General features: G+C 33.4%; 1 protein-coding gene across 6 annotated transcripts in view; it reads left to right on the forward strand.

Annotated features, from left to right (window-relative positions):
* The window catches only part of LOC145241553 (uncharacterized), an 811,530-nt gene that overhangs the window by 484,872 nt on the left and 302,378 nt on the right, over positions 1 to 24,280 (forward strand). Inside the window, exon 3 of one of the 6 annotated variants that reach the window (XM_080104619.1) lies at positions 11,783 to 12,127. The exons of the other annotated variants lie outside the window; for them this stretch is intronic. Within the exon in view, the coding sequence (XP_079960745.1) occupies positions 11,783 to 11,853 (71 nt within the window). The 3' untranslated portion in view covers positions 11,854 to 12,127. Of the gene's footprint in view, positions 1 to 11,782; positions 12,128 to 24,280 lie in introns of those variants that run through there. 6 annotated transcript variants of the gene reach the window in all.

Raw genomic sequence — 24,280 nt, forward strand, 5'->3', positions numbered from 1 at the left:
ATTAGAGGGTCAAAGTTCAACAATTTTACCTTTGAGAACTCTACCAAACTCCTGCAACAATTTTGGGCCTACACACTTATAATTTTAGATATAAGTTCCTTCGACATGGATTTAACTTAATAACTTGATTTGAGCCCAAAACAATAAATTCTAAGGGGGCATAATGTTTAAAAAATTGACCGCTTTTTTTTTGCTCAACATACACCACCAAATACCCGGTTAACGCCGGGCACCCATGCTAATGTCGATGACTAAAATATATTTTATAAAGCTCCCCTCTTTGGTAGAGCACTCTTGTAAATTATCTTACTCGCTGCTTAATTTAGCTGAAATAATGCGAAGCTCGCGATTTGTTTACAAACAAACGTTTGAGCCCTCTACGAGTAGCGGACGAATGTTTATTTAAATAATCGTTCGGATAGGTTAATTTCGGCCACCGATTCCGTAGTCATGGGGGTAGGACTGCCGACTGTCATCACGACGGTTCTAGGTTCGATCCTCGGCTTGGGAGAGGTGTTAGTCTAGCGGCACTGATGAGTTGTGATACAACGAAACACGTCTGTATGTCGATGACTAAAATATATTTTATAAAGCTCCCCTCTTTGGTAGAGCACTCTTGTAAATTATCTTACTCGCTGCTTAATTTAGCTGAAATAATGCGAAGCTCGCGATTTGTTTACAAACAAACGTTTGAGCCCTCTACGAGTAGCGGACGAATGTTTATTTAAATAATCGTTCGGATAGGTTAATTTCAGCCACCGATTCCGTAGTCATGGGGGTAGGACTGCCGACTGTCATCACGACGGTTCTAGGTTCGATCCTCGGCTTGGGAGAGGTGTTAGTCTAGCGGCACTGATGAGTTGTGATACAACGAAACAGGTCTGTATGTCGATGACTAAAATATATTTTATAAAGCTCCCCTCTTTGGTAGAGCACTCTTGTAAATTATCTTACTCGCTGCTTAATTTAGCTGAAATAATGCGAAGCTCGCGATTTGTTTACAAACAAACGTTTGAGCCCTCTACGAGTAGCGGACGAATGTTTATTTAAATAATCGTTCGGATAGGTTAATTTCGGCCACCGATTCCGTAGTCATGGGGGTAGGACTGCCGACTGTCATCACGACGGTTCTAGGTTCGATCCTCGGCTTGGGAGAGGTGTTAGTCTAGCGGCACTGATGAGTTGTGATACAACGAAACAGGTCTGTATGTCGATGACTAAAATATATTTTATAAAGCTCCCCTCTTTGGTAGAGCACTCTTGTAAATTATCTTACTCGCTGCTTAATTTAGCTGAAATAATGCGAAGCTCGCGATTTGTTTACAAACAAACGTTTGAGCCCTCTACGAGTAGCGGACGAATGTTTATTTAAATAATCGTTCGGATAGGTTAATTTCGGCCACCGATTCCGTAGTCATGGGGGTAGGACTGCCGACTGTCATCACGACGGTTCTAGGTTCGATCCTCGGCTTGGGAGAGGTGTTAGTCTAGCGGCACTGATGAGTTGTGATACAACGAAACAGGTCTGTATGTCGATGACTAAAATATATTTTATAAAGCTCCCCTCTTTGGTAGAGCACTCTTGTAAATTATCTTACTCGCTGCTTAATTTAGCTGAAATAATGCGAAGCTCGCGATTTGTTTACAAACAAACGTTTGAGCCCTCTACGAGTAGCGGACGAATGTTTATTTAAATAATCGTTCGGATAGGTTAATTTCGGCCACCGATTCCGTAGTCATGGGGGTAGGACTGCCGACTGTCATCACGACGGTTCTAGGTTCGATCCTCGGCTTGGGAGAGGTGTTAGTCTAGCGGCACTGATGAGTTGTGATACAACGAAACAGGTCTGTATGTCGATGACTAAAATATATTTTATAAATATATATACAGGCTGCCCCAAAAGGAAGGGCCCCAACTCTAATTAGGCCCCGTTTCTTAGTGTTTTTTCCCGAATGAAATGAAAATTTGGTCATAACTAGTTTATTATATTCAAAACATCACATTAAAACACTACGATCTTTGGCCTTTTTTTTTCTCCGTTGAGTGTAAAATGCTCAGAAAAAAACAATTGAATGCCCTTTTTTTTGGGGGGGGAGTCACCATGTATGTGTATATGCACTATATAGGAAAACCAACTTAAACCATGACTATTTGTGTATGCTTCAGGAATTCAAACATTTACTACTTTAACTAGTGTACCACCGTTTTAGAAGTTTAAAATTTTATACACAACTTCGGGAACGTATTAAAGTCGTTAGTATTTGACTTCTGGTAATATACGAAAATGATTGTTTAATTACGTTTACTTTTTTTTAATATCGTGTTGTATTTTTCTTCCTTACATTATACGATACACAACACACATACATACATATGTCTGTGCTGTAGATCGTTTACTATTCTGAATGAAGATGTACCACACGTACATAAATGCATACGTCCGTGTGCGTGTACGTACTTATATGCATCTGAAGATAACATATTATGTCATGTATTCATATCGTTTTTGCGTCATTTTAAATTAAGTCAATAAGTAAAAAAAAAATCAAAAAAACCCTCTTTGTAACGTAAAACAAATTCAAACAAACAAGCCACTTGTTATAGCATCGTTCGGCTTACTAAAGCTGCGTGCGTTTTTATCTTGCGCGTCGTGAGTCAGAACTAAACAGATAATTCTTCAGACAGTACTAGCATTCTTTCTACATTCTCGCATCCTTATCGGCAAATCTCGTTTACAATCTCAACTCTCGAATGAATTGAAACTTTATTGAGAAGACAATTCTGAGTTGAAACTTAGTGAGCGTCTAGATAATGCTAAAATTGTTTTTTTTTCTGTTTATTTTATTTTGTGCTGCCTTAATTGTTTATCTCTGTTGCAAATCAACTGCAAACTCAGTGAACTTTATAGTTACACGCCTGACATGCAATTTACAGAAACACGTACATGTGTCAATAATTTTGTGTATTTATGTATTGTGGTGCTTGTAAAATATTAAGGAGCAGGTGGTGATTATCATATAGAGCCAGCAATAATACGAAAAAAAAGCATTTTTAATGTGTGTTTGTATATATATATATATATATATATATATATATATATATATATAATGCGTGTGTATTATAGAAAGACGAGAGCATGACAAGTAATATGGTCAAGCTTAAAAAGAGAAAATTAAAGGATTAGTTGTTAAAACTGGAAAAGAAAATCACCAGATATTCTAATAAAAATGTAATAAATTCCCGAGTTCGACAGACACATTCCCGAGTTCGACAAGATACACCTGAAGAAGGTTGGGCGTTACATCGACCGAAACGTTGTGAAAATCACACTTAAGATCAGAACAGTGGTCCGATGAATAATATATATATACAGAATGATTAAATATATACCATAGTTAACACCGACACATTATATTACATAGGAAAATGCGAGCATGAAAAGTAATATGGTTGAGAATAAACTTAGAAAAACAAAAGGACTAGTTGTAAAAACTAGAAAACAAAAACACAATATACTGTAGTAAAAATAGAATAAATTTAGAACTTAAAATATTGCAGCATTAAGAATTGATTATATAATGTTAGAAATTGAATAAAAAACAACTTAATTCTGCAATATTTTAAGTTATAAAGTTATTATATTTTTGCTAGAATATCTTGTTTTTACTTTTCCATGTTTACGCTAAACCCTATTACATGTCATGTTAGAGTTTCTCTATAATCCATGATTTCCCCAAGTTTCCAATGAATTCATTTGTTCTTGGTGTAATTCAACCTAATTTTTTTGTCATCACATTAAACGACACTCGTCTTCTTTCAAAGAAATACCTCTGCTTATCTCTGTTTCATTCTATATGTTTCAGGAGTTACTTCTCTTTTCGCGACAGCACTCGCTTAAGGGACGGTATTAATATAGAAACTAGTTATTAAAAGCGTCGCTCATCTCCTTAGACATTTTTACGAATTGAATACCCGAAAATTCATAACTTTTGTTTTACTTGAAAATTGATTTCTTTTTTTACAATATAATTTAAAAGGTGCGGCGAAGGTTTAAAACAGTTCTAAATGCCTAATACTGACACCTAACCATATATATATATATATATATATATATATATATATATATATATATATATATATATATATAGAGAGAGAGAGAGAGAGAGAGAGAGAGAGAGATAGATACACACACACACATATATATATATAGATACACACACACATATATATATATATAGATACACACACACATATATATACACATACACACACATATATGCATATATATACATATACATATATACACACATGTATACATATATACCCACACACATATATATACAAAGTTATAAATATATATGGCGATTAAGCTACAGTGTTGAAGTAAATACTTAAATTTAACGCATAAATTTATAATTTCGTATATTTAATTTATGCGATTAAATGAAGTAGTTATATTCTTTCGAAATATTTTTCACGTCTTTAGTTTTTATAAACGCAAGAGTTCTTCTGTAGGAGGTGTCTCCAAGAACATTTACTTTTTCTCCCTCAAATGCTTTTACTCCAAATCCGTAGCAGTGGCCCTATATCAGTTGTGTTTTTTATTATCAAAACGGCAATTAACATGTGTTTAAATTTTACCATTTAAAACTGATATAGATTATTGGACAATGAAAAAAAAATTAAACTAAAACAAAACAATTCCTCTTATTTTTCAACAAAGTAAAAATACCATATTTTTTATTTTATTACAAAATCTAAATAGTTATTTTATTAGTATTTTCAAGTTAAATTCAGATTGTACAATATTTTCTTAAGTAAATTATTAGGTAATTTACTAGTATAAATTTAAATTGTGCAATACAGTTAAAAATGGAATTTTTAGTTGATTAAATACTTCGAAATTAGAATGTTTTTTATTTAATTTGTGTGTAAGATTTTTTTCAGTTTTAAATATCTTAATGATATTTAAAAAAATCTTTTATGATCGTTTTGGTGGAAAAAATACCCTGATATCGGTCCGTTCTAAAAAATTCGGAATAGGGTCATGTGAACGAGAAAAGCGAAAGTAGTTCACGGAGACGACTCCTACATTAAAAACAAAGTAACGTTTTGCTAGATATAATCTCAGACCTTTTCCAGTTATATGTTGCCGAACTCGGGAATATTTCTATCGGACTCAGGAATCTAAAAAGAATTAAACACGGAACTCTGTATTATATCAAGAGGAGTGACATGTTCCCGTTCCGTAAGCCTTGACTAAGCCAAGTCCGAAGCAATTGAAAATAAGATTTTGAGTGTCGTGAAGACGGATTATTGAACTTACAACCCCCAGTAGCATATCAGTTATAATGTAAGTTTATAAAGAATACTTCATTTATGGCAATAGTTTACACGCCTGCTATTAAGAAACAAACAATGAAATCTCAAATCAAAATTTATTATGAAAAACATAGCAAAGTGCAATCACGTATAGAAAAAGACATGTTTTTACGTCCCAATAGACAGATTCGTTCTAAAATAGAGAACATTCGTGTAGTTTCTGCTTAGAGAATGCATTCCTCATTGAACAGCATACAAATTCGATGTGAAATCTGATGTTCTCGCTTCTCTCCATCTATATATATAAAAGCCAAACGTCTGTGTGTATGTATGTATGTATGTTTGTTTGTAACGCTAAAACTTTTGAAAGACGGAACCAAATTTGACACATTTGGTATCATATCAAAGCCCCATCACCCGGATGACAAATATCGAAATTTCACGTCAAACGGACCACTAGAAGTTGGTCAACTGATCAGTTATCTTCGAGGGGGCCCCCAAAAAACCTGTCATTATCTCTATATATAAAAGACAAATGTTTGTTTGTAACGCTAAAACTTGAGATGAAAGATTCCTCTCCCCTAAGAATAAAACATATGTTCAATATCTGCTTTTGTTTTTTCATTGTTTATACGGTCCCGAGCAACGCCGGGTAGCCCTGCTAGTCTATTATATAAATCTCACCTGTCTGTCTGTCTGTATGTATGTATGTATGTATCGCTAAAACTTTCGACAAACTCGACGGATCCTAACGAGATCGGTATAGTTTTGAAGCTCGACGTCTTGGACGACAAATATCGAAAGATTGGCCTAAAATATTAATTCCTTCACCCTTAACGCGGCTGTTTTGTACAAGGAGGGGGTCGATTTTTTTCGCCGACATTTTAGCAAGTCATCGTCACCTTTCAATTGACTTCGGTTAATTAAATTACTCTTTACTTTCGGTCGGACCATGGAGACATCGACTAAGACGTCACATGTTTGTTTTTTTTTGGGGGGGGTATAGCTTTTTTTCTCCTTCGCATTATGGGTTTGATCCTGCCGGCCTACTACCACTTTTTTTTTCAGGGTTCCTTAACTATACAACCTACAGAAACACACCCGTCACCTCTGCTACCGTTGTTCGACCCCCCCCGGGGTACTTGCTACACCAGCTAAACACCCAGGCAACGCCGGGCACCTCAGCTAGTATCTAATAAAAAAGAAAAGCTGTTAGTTGTTCTCTACGTTGTCGTTATTTTATCTAAGCTGCCCGTCTAGACTTTTGTCTTGAGTTTTATTTTTCCTGTCAAAAATTCAATGCCAAAAACTGTGCATAGTAGTGCATAGTAGATAATATATACTCCCCTTTAATGTGGCTGTAGTAAAACCGAATTACTACTAGAGGGATTCTTTCCATAACTACCAGTCTGTTGAAAACAACATAACGAGACTGCGTCATATATACCTTAATATATACTCTTCGTGTATATCTCGCAAATATTTAAATTTTTAATCAGTCTAAATATTTTTTTTTTAAATTTGGGTTCATCCTGTGTAGGTAAACCACAGGAGTGAAGGTGGCATTGTGGTGACACAGATATTTTTACTTAAACGTGGGATAGACACGTGTAAGAATTTGCAACCAGAAATGACTAATGCCACGCATCATCTCCACATCTGGACAATTCATTGTGGGTGCGTTATCGGCACCTCCCGTTACTCTCGCTTCTCTTTATTTGCCCCTCACTGCTTATTTTTAATGATTGATTTTTCTGAAAAAACGCGAAGAAAAAGCTGTATTCCAAGTTGGCACTATTTTGCGTGAACAGTTGCTAAGTGGTGATTATTTGTAAAAACAAAATGTATTTGTTGAAGATATTTTATGCAAATAAGCATTTCAACAGGATAAACATATAAAGCTTTATCGACACTGGGGTTAGGATTTTGATAAGCGGTTTGTTGGTACCAGATCAGTGTGTCTGAAGATATTGGTCGTGGTTTAAGTATTCTTCATGTTACTGAATTCGAATACAGATTATCGAAACCATTAAGCATCTTAAAATAAATTCTTCATTTAAATATTCTGCTAATAATTTATAAAATGAATTCCGTTTGTTTTATTGTTTCACGGTAGATCAACCCTGTTTCCTTATTTACTTCCAAATTCGGCCATTTTCGTAATAGTGCTTACATTTCAAATGATGGTATATTCAGATATTTTTCATCGTGGTTAATGTTGTTTTGTGATTAAAAAATAATGTTTTTGTTTGACTTCTGAAATAACATCATATAGTTGTTTCCACATCGAGATACCGCCGACCCCAAACGTTGTATGTACCGTGGATCGAGGCGTCTAACTGATCTTCTTATGGCCGTATCATGATTTTCTCCCTGGCGATCGTCGATGGAAACGCACGTGTGCCCATAAACAGAACAATAAAACTACACACAGCACAAAAGCACAAACCTTGATACTATATATATATATATATATATATATATATATATATATATATATATATATATATATATATATATATATGAGCAAACAGTTAATAAAATATGTCAAAAAACACTTTGAAATGAGTTAAAAACATATTTAATCTGAAAAGGAAACACTAGATAAATGGATAGTCCTTAATCCGCGGAGTTTCGAAGACATACTCTCCTTATCATCAGAGTGTAGGAATTAGCGAAAAGCGGGATCGGATTTTGCATGCAGAAGCATTTGATGAAACAACATTAGATCTTACTTGAAATCAAAATAAGTTAAGCAGAGGGAATGTGGTAAAGAAAAAGGTGATTACACATGAATGGATAGTCTGGTGGAATATAAAAAATCCAGTGACGGTAAAATCCAAATGTAAAACTTCAAGAAAGTTAAAAGAATTTCCATTTGTACAAAATAGTTGTGTCTCGAAAGTAGAGTGAAAAGCACATCTTATTTTTCTTTTATTAATATTATTTTTTCCTTGTACACATTTTTGTGAATTATTCCATGAATTTCTGCCTTTGGATTATTATGGACCATCTTCTTCCAATTACGGGATTTCTTTTGATTTTACTTGTACAAATGGAAATTCTTTTAACTTTCTTGAAGTTTTACATTTGGATTTTATTTAGTTCGCACTTTTCTCAATAATTACCCCTTGGAAATTTTGCATAAACATTAAACATGATATGAGTAAAAATAACAGAACGGATTTCCGGAAAACTTCGGTTGCCTCCCTAGGGGATCCCTCCGGTTTAAAATGGCTAAAATTGACGCGTTTGTGCTTATTAAAAAAAAAAAATCTTGATACCTTGCTGTTTCATAAAATTGTCTTGACATTTGTAACTAACTGATTCCTATATAATTTTTTTGTCTATACTTGGCGATAAGTCTTGGGTTTGCCGAAGGGGTTTTCTCAAGGCTAATAAAAACACTCCATTTTTTTTTTACTATTTTACCATATTTACCCAAAATGTTCTGTGTATGTATATTTAGCAGTTTTGCATGGTGCTGAACTCAAATGTAAATATGTAAAGGCCTTGGGGACTTTGGGGGGCTAAATGGTGGGGGGGGGGGTTAGAGAAAATTATGAGCTTATTTTTTATTTCTTTTTTACATTGTACATAACTCAAATTTATGTATGTGAAGGCCTACACCAGCACAGTTTGTTCATTTTCCCAAGGATTTGACGTCCCCTGGGAACTTTGGAGGCTAAATGGGGTGGGGGAGAAATGCTGAACTCATTTTTATGCCTCGTCCACTCAATAGGACCATGCGCGCTTCATTTGTTTGTTTTTTTTTTGTCTTTTTTTCAATGTTTTTACTTATGGAATATTTAATTTCGACTATTATATAAAGTCGGCCTAACATACTGTTTCGGTGCCTTCCTCTCGATAACCTGATATTCTCTTTATGCATACAGGGTTCTCCTGATGAATTCCCAAAAGAAAAGCCGTCATATGCGGGCGCGTTTTACTATCTAGAAGCATAAATTAAGCCAAATAATTACAACGCATTTATTGTTTCAGGAAATATAAGAAACACGTTATATCTTTATCTATATATATCTATGAGAATGTGTATGCGCGAGAAGACCTCCTGGCCTATATACTTAACGAAATTTTACTTTATAGATTTGAAATTTTGTCTATAGGGTATTCAGACATATGGATATTTTTTATTGGTTTTCCTCGAGATAAATTTCTGCTAAAATTGTCAAAATTAAAAAAAAAAAAAACTTTAACGCGGTTGTCATCGGACATTTATCTAATTCTCAACTGTTTAACGAATGCACATGCGTGAATCGCTCACATGACAGTTTCACTATGTAATGAATAAGTAGGTTTGAAAACTGTTTTAAAGAAGATGTCAAGCTGGCTTAATAGCTATTGTACTTAACTCACTGCCTTAACGTTTAGTTTCTATCTCAGCTCGAGTATTTGTTATTTTTGTTACAAGGTGTGTACTGTATAGAAACAAGCAATACTCGCATGCATTGCTTAAGTTGTTTTTTTTTTCGTTTATCTTTTTACTACATTTCTTTAAAGCAATATAAAGTTACGTTTAATACCAACTGTATTTCTGTTTATGATAAATAAGAATTCTGCATTATTTAAATATAATATTTTATGCGTATTTTACGACTGGGCAACGCCGGGCGGCGTGCAAGTAGTATGTATTTTTATTAGATTATTTTACATAATTAAGGGCCATTCGGCTTTGGAGAAGACTCAACTAGTAAGAAATATGAATAGATCGGTTGCATAAATAGAGAATATATGAAGTAAAAAAAAAAAAAAAAAATCCAAGATATTCTCTAGTCTGAAATTACGCAGAGCGAACCACACTTCGGCTGACTTAAAATAAAATCTCCAAATATAACCGGCAAAATAACATCAACTAACAAATCAATTAATCGCCGCCAATTATATTTTGGTTCAGTTGCGTTTCGAATTGTTCATTTTGTGTCTTCTAATTCGTTGCTCGTTACTATTAATAAATATCCATCCATGAGACGCCATTTTGTTTTTCTTGCTTGAAGGAACCGGATGACAGCCAGATTAAAATATCCTCGTGATCAATAAATGCTTTCGGTTGCCCGGATATTCTTTGAAACATGGAAACATTTCAAAAACGCGAAGAAATGATTGGTTGCGTAATTAAAAATGCATTTCAACGCAAAGACGAGTCTCTGTAAGAATACATATGCACACATACATACCCACTGTATGTATTTAGATATATGGGTACATACATACCCACTTAATGAATGGAATATATATCTAAATACATACACATGAATAAATGTTTCTGTATTCATATGTATAGAACAAGTGTTTATATGAAAGCGACGAACTTTTAATTAAAATGAATTACAGAAATAAATGTTTAATATGCATATGCCCGTTTTTTTTCCGAAGATAAGTTTCTGTCTTTCAGATTCATTACTCCGGAGTTCTGTGCGTATACAGAGTATTACTGAGATTCAATGTTCACAAATACGTCGTATTAATTTAGACAGTATTTCGACTATCACTAATCATATGCTGCCTTGCAAGTAGTCTATTGTCTAACGTGTGCGTGGGAGTTTACATATCTCAAAGGAAAATAAAATAAAATTGACAAACGATATGGCCAGTTGGTAGGTCCATTTCGTGAAATAATTCAGTTATCACATGTAAATTATACATTTCTCAAATGTAAACTACAATATATGTTGCACAATTTGTAAATTCTGCTCAGTTGTCAGCTAGATTCCGAATAACTTATATTCTCTAAATCGGAACGTAGTGTAGACAGTTGTCCGAATTAAAGTTCGCCGACTATAAAAAAGTATACAGACACGCATATGTATGTAGGTATGTATGCATGTATGTGTATTTCTGTATATATGTATTTATGTATGAAAATAATTCGAAGATATTCTCCAGTCTGAATTACGCAGAGCGAACTACACTAAGATTCAGCTACGGTGATGAGTATTAGACGACGAAACATGTGTCAGTGGATAATTATATTTAAAAAAAAAATGTATATACTGCTTCCCATTTGGGGGTACTAAAGTGGTAAAGGGAAAATTAATCCCAACTCGCATTTTAGGCTGAAATGCATTTACGTCTAAATAATTGAATTCATTTAAAAAGTATCGCAAAAATAAATATAAATTATACACACACACCCACGCACGCGCATACATATATACATATATATATATATATATATATATATATATATATATATATATATATATATATATACTTTTGCTCTGAAATAGTATTGAGCACTCTCGTCAGGTTTTTACTAATTACCATTATATATATATATATATATATATATATATATATATAGAGAGAGAGAGAGAGAGAGCCAAGGTTAGTATCTATTGGTTATGTTCTGTTTTTTTCCAATGTATGAATATTCTATACGAGAAAGTGTATATATATATTTGCGTATTGTTTTTAACACTATTTTTCTTTTTTTTGTAGGTAAGTACAGTTTTACTCAAATGTTTAATTATCAAGAAAAACATATGAAATCATATGTCCCTGACATGTAAGTATTTTTGGCTATTTAAAGTAACGTAGAACTATATAAACATATAAACCTTAAAAGAATGCTTGTTTAAAAATTTTTGAAAATGTTGAGGTAATAAATTAGGGAGAAGGCGATGTAAAGCCAGAGAGTATAGAACTCGTAATACCAGCTTATCCATTCTTTATTAAACTAATACATTAACCTAAATAATGCCATAAAAAAACATTGCATCAAGAAATAGAAAGAATATAAGGAAAAAAATCGTATGATGCAAAAAAAAAAAAAAAAACGATAAACTTACATTTATTAAAAGTGCAATCTCATTTATAAAACTAACCCCGTCTGTGTGTCTGTCTATTTTTTCATATCCATTTATTTCGTCATCTATTTTTTTGAAACTGCAAACCATACGAGACGTTAGGTCGCAATGTTGCGCGAGACAGGTCAAATTATTTTCTTGGGTCGTTCTTTTCTAACTTTTTAGCCGGGAAAAGTAGCTTATAAATTGCCAGAATTAAAAAAAAAAAAAAAACATGGAACTTGGTATGCGTAAGACGATTAATGTTTTATTTTACACATGCGTCTAGAAAAGACGACCTTATTCTATTTCCGTTTGATGAAAACCGGTTGTCTTTATTTATTGAAGACTATCTACTAGTTTGCTAGTTGTGTAAAATACCCAAAAGAGAAAGTCACACAATATTCAACGAGCGAGATCGGAGATACTTCGTGGACAACTCATGCTCTCTAGTAATAAACATTATGACAACAGGACCATTTCCAGCACCTTTAAAGTGCAAATCCGAACAATTTAATGCTTGATGGCAAAATCAACGACGTTCCGCCCACACTTTTTGGCCTTTGGTGTGATTTCAATGAAGACCACATCATGTAACCGCACATCTTCGATGTCGGCTTGAATTTCAAAACCAAAGTGTACTTGGATGTACCAAAGAGTGTGGTTATCACCTGGTACAATCAAGTGGCGGCTAGCAGCACCTAGGGTGGCAGCGGGACTCTGGGCAGGCCCACAAGTCCAAAGCGGCTAAGGCTTGTCTTCAGTAGGAATGCTATGACTGTTTCTTTCATTGCCCCTTCCTCCACCGACCTGAATCCCCGGGACTACTAGGTTTGGGCATACGTAAAAAAAAATCACAAATACAACCTTGCACAACACCAACGATAGCCTGATCGCTAACATCCGCGAGTATTCGCAGAGGTACCGCCAGCGTGTGTGAAAAAGGCATGCTCCAAGTTCCGGGCCCGTATCGAGGTGGTGATTGAAGCTGAAAGCGGTTACATTAAATAAGTACCAGCCATACTAAATAATAAAGTTACCTGAATTGATTTTCTCAAAGGTTTTAAAACAAAGCTTTAGTGTTATATTTTTTAAGGGCAGCAAATTTGTTGTTTCGGTCTGAATGTAACTCTAAGCATAAACGTCATTAGTTAACGCTATTTACAAATGAAAGCTTGTTATAATACATTTCATAATACTATTTCCATCTGCAAACATACACCTTAAGATGATACAGAACGGCGATCAATTCGTTAGAGCAGAGAGCAAGGGATTATGCGTTGTAGAATATATGGCGCATGAATGTGTTGGTAAACAATGCGTAAATAAAAAAAAACACACACAAATAACAACACCATCTAGATGAGACACGTGGCATTCCACGAAAAGATGAATGAATACCAGTTACCTCTCCCACACATAAAGCCGTGAGAAATATATTGCGCTAACCTAAACAGAATTCCGCTCTTTATATATCACTTTAATATTTACCGAGCGGAAAATTGATGATGGAGGCACGATGTATACCCGACTACCGATCTGATCGACATGCTAATAATCTTTATTTTTATTTGTAACAGATTCTTAATAGGATTTACCTCCCTTGATATAAAACGAAGTATCGCGCATGTATTAGTGATGTATAAGTAGAGGACTGTCGAAAGTAATACACGCTGGTATAGGGGTGAAGTTCTGAAATACAACTAAGAGAGTTGAAGTTTTTTTGTCCCTCATAACAAAAAAGCTCTTTAAGGGAAATACTATCAAATTTGGTTTAAGCAAAACAAATAAAACTTATTTCTTGTTTTACACATGAATCACCACTTACCAAAGCCCGAAAGCCACTCGAGGATAAGGGTCAAAGGGTATACATTAGTCAATGTGATTACAGCGTAGTAAACATAAGTAGTGGGAATTTTGTAAATTGGAGTACTTAGTTTTTTTTTTTTATATTACACGTATGGAAACGTATTTCAAAACGATATAATTCCCACCGGTTTTATGTACCACTTTTCTACTTGTTTATTCTATTAATTTTGTTTATTATAAGTTTATTACAGTTAGTTCTTAAAATCCAAACGCATGTAGACCATAAAAAATTGAAATCTATAAAAAAAAAACATGTGTTGTCGACTCCACTATAAAAACTCACGCGTAAATATGGGAGGGGAGGGTATCTTCAATTAATCTTTAATTTCAAATTAGAGCTACGGATTTCTATTAAGTAAACAAAACCTGGACGAATAAACGCCTTCTAATATCTACCTATGTTTACTATACATCTATGTTTGTCTTGATTATTAACGGCCTGCAAGTGTCAAACTCAGATAACGATGTTATTAAAAACATTACACATCTACATCAATGACGAGGAGTTATTCGAAACTCACCCCAGTTCAACAAATCAATATCATCAAAATTCTTATATCATAATTTAGTAATTTAATATTTATGATGTAAAATCGTTAAATTTAAAATTTAGAATTTATATTAAGTGCAAGAGGAAAAATATATTTAAATGAGTATATATCTCCTTAATCTATAGGTTTCCGATATTTATGCATCTACGGCAATATATCAAATATCGTAAATGTCAAAGCAGAGGAAAAATATTAGCAAATATTTAAATGGTTTATACGTTATATGCTAAATGCACTAGAAAATCACAATTAAAAGTTTTAACAGTTTTTTTTTTTAATAATAGAGTAAGGCAAAGTATATATTGGTTCAGAATGAAAAGGATATTGGACTTCATATCCAAATTGTAAGGTAAATCCCGAAGTGAGAGTTTTTGTTAGCAGCGAGGTAAAAGGATCCAATGCGTATCTTGATTCTTCCACGACACACGGTAACACTTCGAAGTATGTATTTATCCGATTTAGTTGCTCCATCTGGTATACTGAGCACTTTTTTATTTAGCGGTACTTGTCTTTATAAAATATTACAGCCAATACTATTTTGTAAGTCTGATAATCACTGGATTTCATACTAGTAGATTTATTGCATTACCTTGTTCTGAAGTGTATATATATATATATATATATATATATATATATATATATATATATATATATATACATATGTATATATATATATATATATATATATATTTATTTATTTATATAAAATGGGCTAAGAATTCCAACGAAAGAAAGATTTATATTTAAATAAGGGAGTAGTCACCAACAATGTATATTTTTTTAACATTATTTTATTATTTCGTGTCTTGGTTTTTCATTGGGAATTATGTTTGGATCATTGTAATAATGTTTTTAAGGCATTGAAATCGTTTTTACGCGCGTTTCAGGCGTTCTGTGATGCGTCCTCGTCAGAAATCATTTTCAAATGTGTCGGAGATGTAAAAATGGCGATTTTCGTAGTTCATTTGAAGTTTTTCCAAGGGGTGGAGGCTAGTAAGTGTTTATTATTCATTGGCATGTTCAATTTTTATTACTCTTTTATTACTCTTGTCGAGGGAGACCGCTGACCTGGCTATCTCTTTGTGCTAATGTTTTTTTCTTTTCCTTTAGGGTGGGGTAAGGTGTGTATGTGTGTGTGTGTTTGTGTGTGTGTGTTTGCTTTTGTTGGTTTGGGAATGTGTATAATGCTTTATAGTATTTTGAGGTAATTTGCTTCCTTAGGAAGGCGACTGTGGTCAAAGGTGAGGTCGTTACTAATGTGTATGTGTGGGGAGGGGGGACTAGCTCTTCTGAAATAAGGGTAGGGGTGCTTTCATTATATTTTGATATTTATTTTTTGGATTCTTGGAGTTTAGTATTGTGATTTTTCGTTTTAGTCTTTTATATATATATATATATATATATATATATATATATATATATATATATATATATTAGTCTATATACTGCCTCTGATTTTGATTGTTGCGCGACGCGACATACATAATTCATTAAATCCCGTGGGCATACCGGTTTCTGACGGATCAGCAAAGTTAAGCATGGTTGAACCTAGTCAATGTTAAATGGGTGACCATTTGGGAACTCCAGCTGCTCTATGTTCTCTCCGCTTATCTCGGCAATGTTTCCAGTTGTCCTGGACTTCTCATTACCACTAAACTCAAACAGGTCAGATTTAGGAGAGGTTTTATTAAAGATTGGGAAACTCTAGCCTCACAATCACATGCACAGCTGGCCATACAGGAAGTATCTTTCTTTGCCCGGTGTTTTTCGAAACTGGTCGAAGGCATGGACTATTCGAAATGACATTATTAGATTCCATATATACTCTAGATGCGACTGTGATGATTTTTTTTGTGAATGAACCCTGAATGTTATTGTGTCGCTTACTATTCTGTTAAAATTCGAAATGATCATGGACTGCTGATGTGATACAAAATAACGAGGAATCGGTTGGAATGACAGGCAACAATTATTTGATATGTAATAAACACCGATTAAGCTGCAGGTGAACGATTTAGCTGCGGTGAACTAGGCGTTAATAAAAAAAAAAAACGTGAATGGCGGCATTTTAATAAGACACGTGGCCTTCCACGAAAATCTTAATGGATATCAGTTACTTCATTAACTCATAAAAATACACCGTTTGATATAGATTAGACTAAGCCCAGCAGAATTCCGTTTTAAATATAACAGCTAAGTATTTACGTAGCTGAAATTATGTAATAGAGTTATGAGAAGTATCTGACTTCCCATCTTCATGTGCGTTCGTGGTAGGATATACTGTCGATATGTAGATAACTTTCACGCTTATTATCTCGGTTATTTATGAGAGTACACTTAACGCGGTAACTGACTTCTAATTCCGATTTTTTTGTAGCTATATTAGACGATAGAACGCCCACAAAATTGTAGGATGAATGTGGATCAGTGATAAATGAAATGCACACTGATATAGGTCAGCTGCTATACTATATAATAAATACGTTTAAGTGAAATGCGTTTGTTTCGGGTAATTATATCGGCGCCACTCTGATTTTAGAAGAGACAGACTTAAATAGACTCTGAACTGAAAACGGGATTATCAGCTGAATAATTGATACTAGGATGTTCATGAAAGCATAAAAAGTAGACATAAATAGTTTTGTTAAGCGACGCGTGACATTAACTTTGCGAAAATCAACTGTATGAAGCTATATATATAAATTTAAAGTTAGATTATGGGCAAATTTGGCGAGAATTTATAACAGTGGGGAACGGTTTACGACGGTTAACGACATTAGTTAAAAGCTGCAAATTTGATACAGCGCGGGAAGTTGTCATTCGGAAGAGCCGAGGTAATTAAAGTGTCAATCGCCTGTCCAACACAGCCTAAAGTTTAGATGTGGAGGATTACTTTAGAATTCAAGTGGGTCGATTGTGTTACACACATCTAGAGTGTACGTGTAATTTAGAGAATGTCTTGTTTGTGTTGTTTGAATTTTGCTTTATTTTATTTTAAAATTATATTTATTGATCGGTGCGTTTCCAATTAAACAGTCGCCAATGAGAGGAACGAGGACCTCTCCACCAAATCAGATAAAAGAGAAAACAATAGAAAATACGTGGTGTTGCAGTTTACTGATGAGCGGCTGGCCACCTGGTTATCATATTCCTCGAAAGTACAATTTCGTAGGAGTCATTCTGCCTATTGTACTTTCATCAAAATCATATCAAGACTAAATTATTACACTCACTAAGGTTTATATACATATATATATATATATATATATATATATATATATATATATATATATATATATACTTCGTTAAATTTATAAACTACTTTCCATAGATTTTAAATCTATAGTTACAATCCTTCGCAACGGTTTTATTTTGGGTTCCTTTTAATCCTAAAATAAGGCTAAGTTAATTTTCATATTGTTCACACTACAAAAATGATAAAATCTCGGATGGTTCATTAAGAAGATATGCCTTTCGCTCCAACTTCTCTCTCTCTCTCTCCATATATATATATATATATATATATATATATATATATATATATATATATATATATATATATATATATATATAGCGTTGAAGCAACTTCCTTATATCTGCTAATGTGATGTTATGCTCCGGTCCACACTGTTCATGAACTTTGTGTTTCACAATTTTTGTCGGAATCAATTAACATTAAATTAACCTTCTTTTCATATTCGCTTTTTTTATGAAATACTTTTATGTGTCTTACAGGTATTTATATCATCCTTGTATTATTTATATTAGCAAAGGTATTTAGGTTTTTATAGGTATTATTAATTACATTATAGCTATAATTTATATTTGGTATTACACTTATTATATATTTTAGTGTACTATTTATATATATATATATATATATATGTATACACTTATATATTAATTAATTGTTATTAAATTCTATATCTATTATTTATAATATTTTTATCATCTATATAGTAGATTACATTTAATGGCTTCATGATTTGTCTAGCGCGATTTCCTTATAGATATAAAAAAAATAGTTATTGATTTTCTCCTGAACTTAATTCTGACAGTATCTATTTTGTCGTGTTTTGTTACAATATAACCTGCCAAATTTTTGTGTACTTTGCCTTAGTTCTAGTAAAGTTTAAATGTCCTCTGTATGGATTTACACGCATTTGTAAACGATAAAATGTTATTGATTTGTTAATGTGTATTACGTTTACTGTATGCCAAACTTTGTTGATGTATATTTTACCGATATGTTTTATGCGACAGATTTTTAAGTATTTTATGTTTATTTGATAAGTAAGATATCATACACCAAATCTTTTCTCTTTCTTAAGAACTTTAATACACAATCCTTAACAGAACTTTCAGTCAGGGAAACAGTTATATCATACTACTCTTTTTATTAACAGTATAATCAGTTGTAATTTTAAACGGAAACGTTTATTTTATTGACTAGGTAATATATTCCCATTTCGTCAGCCATGACAGTTTAAAAGCCCTAATTAGGTCATTTGTCTCGATCACATTAAAACTGAAAATTGAGCCTCTACGTTACTCACACATATCACTGATCAAGATATATCGCTGCACGCATCACACGTGCTTGTTACGTAAGCTAGCACCACCCGGATTTTATACAGATTTCCGTTTCAAATAGTTTACTGGTTCGTGAATTCAGGTTTAACATTTCCTGAAGATAGTTAGAGGTTTTATCGGTCGAATATTTTGAGACTTATATTCATGAGAGCATAAAAACAACATACTGCATAATAGGATTAATAAAAAAAAAATCATACGAAAATTGTTAACTTTCATCTGTCCGCTCTTTTCTCATTAACTGGGGCTTGAATTTTATTTAAAATTTTGCACAAACATTAAACATGTTTACAGAATACTACACAATTGATATGCAGCCTCATATTAGCTTTAATAAATAATTTGAATTCAATATGTACATGCCAGAGTAAATATCTACTGTCTTACAGGTACTTAAGTGTTCAGGTGACGCCGCTGCATATGCTCTGTATTTCATATATGTGTATAGTCTTTTAACGATTAATTCTGGTTTACCTATATGAATAGACACTTGAACGTTCTACTCCTTCAGGTCAGAGTAAAAATAGTAATATCAATTAGAGATTCTGTATTCTTTAGATCTAACAAATTGTGAACATAAAGCCATATGTCATGTTAATTTGATATTTAGAAGAATTTTTCCTGCATGTGAGTATAGGTAATCAGTTTAGGAGCATCAGTTGATACTATCATAAAACTTGCCAGACTGGAAATAGCTTAGAGTAATGCAATGCATAATCATATACTTCGACTAAATGATAGTCACCTCGTCGAACCAAATTGACACTCTCGGCATATAAGATCCAACTCGTTAAAAGATTTCTTTTTATTCCCCGGACAAAAGGAGAGTGGACCTGCAAATTTACCCTCGTCGGTTTGTCCGTTCGTCCTTCCACACTTTTCTCAATAACTACGTATTGCAATTTTTTGAAATTTTGCACAAACAATAAAACATAACGGCCGAATAATACACGATTGATATATAGAGCCTGATATTAAGCTTTATAAATAATTTAAATTCAGTATAACATTGAATCAGCGAACTATATACAGAATAACGTTTCTGAAGTTTTAAGATGAAGATTGGTTGTATGTATTATTATTCATCGGACTACTGTTCTCAACTTGAGTGTGATTTTCCCAACGTTTCGCTCGATATAACCTCCGACCTTCTTCAGGTGTATCTTGTCGAACTCGGGAATGTTTCTGTCGACCTTGGGAATTTGGGCGAAATTTCAAGAGGAACCCTTTATTTACTTCACGGGGTTAGCGTGCTCTAAGTAGACATTATATAAAACTCAATACGATATGGGAGACAGTAATTATAAATAATAGATAATATATACAAGTAAAAAAAAAAACAACAAAAATTACAAAAGGAAAAAAAACATTAATATATACAAGTAATAAGTATAGAGATAGGTATACATTGATATATAGTAATAGTTAGCAATAAATGGTGACATTTAAAACTAGAAAGAAAAATGAGGTTTAAGGCTCCTAAAATTCGTACTAGAATTGTCCGCGAGGACACGTGGCGCAGTGGTTAGAGTACTGGGAAAAACCAATTGTAAAAGTGATATTCTCCTGAAGGTTTAGGGTTCAATCCTCAGTGTGTAGTACATTTGCGAATTACTTAGGACCTCTATCTATCCTCGTGAAGTAAATAAAGGGTTCCGCTCGAAATTTCGTCCAAATTCCCGCGTTCGACAAGATACACCTGAAGAAGTTCGGGCATTACATCGACCGAAACGTTGTGCAAACCACACTTAAGATCAGAACAGTAGTCCGATGAATAATATATATATATACAGAATGATTAAATATATACCATATTTAACACCGACACATTATATTACATGGGAAAATGTGAGCATGAAAAGTAATATGGTTGAGAATAAACTTAGAAAAACAAAAGGACTAGTTGTAAAAACTAGAAAGGAAAAACATGAGATAGTCTAGTCAAAATATGATTAATTTAGAACTTATTAAGCATTAAGAATTGATTATATCATGTTATAAATTGAAGTAAAAAATATTCTTCATGCTGCGTTATTTTAAGTTACAAATTTATTATATTTTCTACTAGAATATCTTATCTTTTTGGTCCCCCAACAAAAGGATAAATTCATTCTTGTCTGTTCATATGTCCGCACTAATCTCTGAAATTTTTTGAAATGTTGCCCAAACATTAAACATGATATGAGTAAAAAATGTAACAGAACGGATGTCCCGGTAAAACTCCGGTTTCTCCCCAGGGATGCCTTTCGGATTAAAATGGCTTAAATGGACACTTTTGTGCTTATTAAAAAAATTGTCTTGGAGCTTTAAAAACTTTCTGAAAAGTTGTAACTACCTGATTTCTATATAATTTAATTTGTTTATAGTTCGCGATAACTCCTGTATGTGCCTCAGGGACTCTTTTAGGGCTAATAAAGACACTCCATTTTTGGGACTATTTTATCACATTTGTCCAAAGTTTTCTGTGTATGTCAATTTAGCAGTTTTGCATGGTGCTGAACACCACTTTAAATATGTTAAGGCCTAATAAATAAATAATAGTATCATTTTCACTTCGAAAAAACATAGATTAGTTCTAAGAGGAATAAATTACTAATAAAGTGTCGACTTTGGACAGGTACTTGATATATATCTATAATTAATACAAGTGCGAGAGTCAGTTAGCAGAATTAATAAAATACATTCAGCTTTAATCGTACAGATATTATATCTCCATTAGTAAACTATGTATGATATTAGATAATGTGTATTTTGAGAATAGTATATGACAAACGTGGATTCAAAGAACAAAGCTTCTTTCTAAGAACTGCACGCCTGTAGAACTCTGTTCCGTCTGCCTGCTTCCCACCTGACTACAACTTGGGTGTTTTCAAGTCCAACGTTAACAAATTTCTAATCCCCCCTTAAGTAAACACTTCATCAAATCTCCACACTAACGTAATGTACTTGCAATAACCCTTATCCCTGAGTGGCTTCCGGGCCTTGATAAGTGGTGAGCACTGTGTGTAAAAATAAAGAAAAAAATAACACAATAAAAATGGCAACTGATAGCTATGGTATGTTTTAATGAAGTGCCGCGTCTGCAGATGTCATATTAGAATCCCATACCGGAAGAAAATATATATAATCATTTAAGAAGCAACTGAACTCATAAAAAAGAATTTCAATAATTTCGTGGAAAATACACCTAGTAAACCAAGTGCAAGATAGATTCAACAATTGCGCATAAAGGGAGAGTCAGAACAAATATCTTTCGGTCGGAATATCTCAGTTGGCGGATAAATGTTTTGCATTTGCAAGGCTGTCCCATCCCCATCCAGTAACAGGCTGATGAAAACTTAAAAAAAAGCAGGGATATTCTTTAAAAAAATACTCGCTACATTCGGATGGTAAACGACTATAACGACAGTTTCAGTAAACAGTCGCTTATCTTCGTTTAAATATTCAATTACAGTTTTCTGTCCATATTTATTCCTTTGGAAAGAAGGAAAGCCAACACGCGTGCTGTAATATTCCGTCTTAGATACGAACTGTTGACAAGGGCGGGGCAGTGTATCGCCATTTAAAATTGCACCAGACAGCCAATTTATTGAAAGCTGTACATATCTGCTATTTTTATAAACGAATCTGATATTTACAAAACTGTTTGAAATGTGTGTATAAAGTGACGCGTTGAAGATTAACTGGAAACCTCCTATAGTATTAGATGTTTCGCATACGCATACACCCAGTAGCATAGACAAAGCGGTTTCGACAGTTGTCAATGTTAGACATCAACTGATAATATTTAAAGTATATATTTTCTTAAAATATGTCACAGAATAGTGCTTGTAATTGAATCTTTAAGAATTGCCCTAAAAAGTTGTATTCGAACTTCACAAAATTATAACCAGAACTCTGGATTCAAATGTAGAGCTATTAAATACTAGGTGCAAACCTCGTACTAATTGGCTGCACGGCTTCTTTCAAAGGAAGAAAAGGCAAACTTCCTATAGATACTCGATATAAAGTGATTTTTAAACGCATGTATAATCGGTTACTGCGTAAATGTTGGTATCACTATCAAACATTCGGTAATATATAAGAATGTAGAACGTTCTGACTATAAAAAACAAATACAAAACCTGCATATGCATAAAAAATATAATTAAGTCAATTTTTGAAATTGACAGCCGTGTGAAGCATTTAAAAATAATATATATATATATATATATATAAACGGAACTTTGACTTTATGTGTGTTGGTGTGTGTTCGTTCGCTATTGTCTCGAAAACAGCCATGCAGATTTTTATAAAATTTCCCACGAATATACTTTACGTAACAGGTGGTATTCATAGGTCGGTTTTCGTATCGGAATGCCCTCGAAAAGTATTGGTAATTTATATTTGAAATAATTCGATGAAAGGAAGAACAGGCGAATTGACCAAAGTTGACACCTTACACAGCCTAACCACACATATGCATCTTAGAAGTTTCATTACTACACAAGCTAAAAGCCCGACATATAAAACAAACAGTAGGATCTTAAATGTGGCAGGAACGCGTCCGAAATGTATGTTTCTGTTAAAAGCATAATTCCACCAAGATGCTTGACTGTTTCATTTGAAACTTAAATTCAAGCCGTTATCACCGCACAAGCATCAAGGTCAGGCATATAAATGTACAGGAGGTACTTTTGACAAGGTCACATCTGAAATGAATGATTCTGTTTAGAATACAACAGAAGCAGAGTTTTTTAACTTTAAATTTTAAAGTTTCAGCCATTATACGAGGTGTCTTTATAATATCTAGACTTTTTTCGTGTACTTATTGGTAGTACGCATTAAAATCTAATATTCTTCAAGTTAATGTCTCCGATTGCAATGCTCAGACCTTTTGTGTGAACGTGTCACTGACCCTCGCCACAACTTCTATCATTTCGTCAACTGCCTAATAACGACCGTCTCTAAGGTTTTCCCTGAGCTTAGAGAGTAACCAAAATTCACAGGGATAAAGTTTGGACTATAGGGAGGGTGAGACAGAGTCTTGATGATAATCGTATTTAAATACTTTGATCTTCTCTAAGTAGATTTCGGACTAACTTCACGCAAATCTTTCGCATCATCAATTCCTTATGAATAATTGTGTGAACGGTTCC

Source organism: Euprymna scolopes, chromosome 20 (genome assembly GCF_053919585.1).
Source record: "Euprymna scolopes isolate OS-2025 chromosome 20, ASM5391958v1, whole genome shotgun sequence".
Classification (NCBI taxonomy): Eukaryota; Metazoa; Mollusca; class Cephalopoda; order Sepiida; family Sepiolidae; genus Euprymna; species Euprymna scolopes.